Source organism: Manacus vitellinus, unplaced genomic scaffold (genome assembly GCF_001715985.3).
Source record: "Manacus vitellinus isolate BGI_N305 unplaced genomic scaffold, ASM171598v3 scaffold_62_pilon, whole genome shotgun sequence".
Classification (NCBI taxonomy): domain Eukaryota; kingdom Metazoa; phylum Chordata; class Aves; order Passeriformes; family Pipridae; genus Manacus; species Manacus vitellinus.
In genome coordinates this window covers 1,377,635-1,378,609 of record NW_021940704.1, presented here as the reverse complement: position 1 = coordinate 1,378,609, position 975 = coordinate 1,377,635, and the positions used below count along the sequence as shown (strand labels likewise).

The 975-nt window shown below is 56.3% G+C and overlaps 1 protein-coding gene across 1 annotated transcript in view; it reads left to right on the top strand.

The window, feature by feature from the left end:
- LOC103767522 (Krueppel-like factor 5) overlaps positions 1–975 on the top strand; it is a 9,588-nt gene that overhangs the window by 1,967 nt on the left and 6,646 nt on the right. The window contains exon 2 of the mRNA XM_029963756.1: positions 238–280. Coding sequence (XP_029819616.1) covers positions 238–280 — 43 coding nt within the window. The remainder of the gene's footprint in view (positions 1–237; positions 281–975) is intronic.

Sequence of the window (975 nt, the reverse complement as noted above, 5' to 3'; positions counted from 1 at the left end):
CCGTGACACACAGGAGGGAAGCAAATCCCAAGTGAGAGATCCCAGCTGAGAGCAGAGTGAGGGCTTGAAAATCCCCACTCCCAGGGCAGGGACACACACCTCCCACTTCCTGGGCTGATCTCCAGCTGCTGACCAGTAGTGGATTAGCAAACAGTTTTCCCAAGGGGGTGTCTGAACTGAGGAGAGTCATTTCCTACCTGCCTCCTGGGAGATTTATGTGCTCTTTCTGTGGTGTAGGAGCGTCTGGAGCAGGGCAGCCCAGAGGCTTTGCCTAGTCCAGGTCCTGTCTCCAGGATCTTACCCCTTCCCACCCTCTGGCAACCTGCAGAGCAGGGATTTTCTGAGCCAGCAGCTGCCCCCATGTTCTTGGGGTTGACAGCATGTGCTGCTTTTTGCCTTCCATCTGAAGGGTGTAAGTGGAGCACTGCTCTGGGGCAGACTCCTTGCTCTTGTCTCGCTGCTCTGAGGAAGAGTCTCATCCTGTAAGATGAAGTACCAAGGCAAAACTCGCCTGTTTTCAGCAGGATTTTGGTCTGTGGTGCAAAAAACCCCCTCAGCAACCTGTGCTGAACAAACACTGGGTGTCTGAGGGGTGTGTACGTGCAGAGACAGAGCTGGGCTCTGGCTCAGCCTTCACTGAGGTTCAGCTGGAGGTGAGAGCAGTCAGGACTTCTGGCAGGGGCAGCAGCTCTCACTGCCATGGGCTGTGTGAGGCAGGGAAGGGACACAGGGAGAATTCACACCTGGAACTGCAGGAATGGGGGAGATGTGTTTGCAAAGCCCCATCCAGCACCTTCTAGGCCCTAAAGGGGCTCCAAGAGACTTGGAGAGGGATTTGGACAAAGGCCTGGAGGGACATGACAGGGGGAATGGCTTCAAACTGCCGGAGTTAGATGGGATGTTGGGGAGGAATTCTGGGCTGGGAGGGTGGGCAGGCCCTGGCACAGGTTGCCCAGAGAAGCTGTGGCTGCCCCA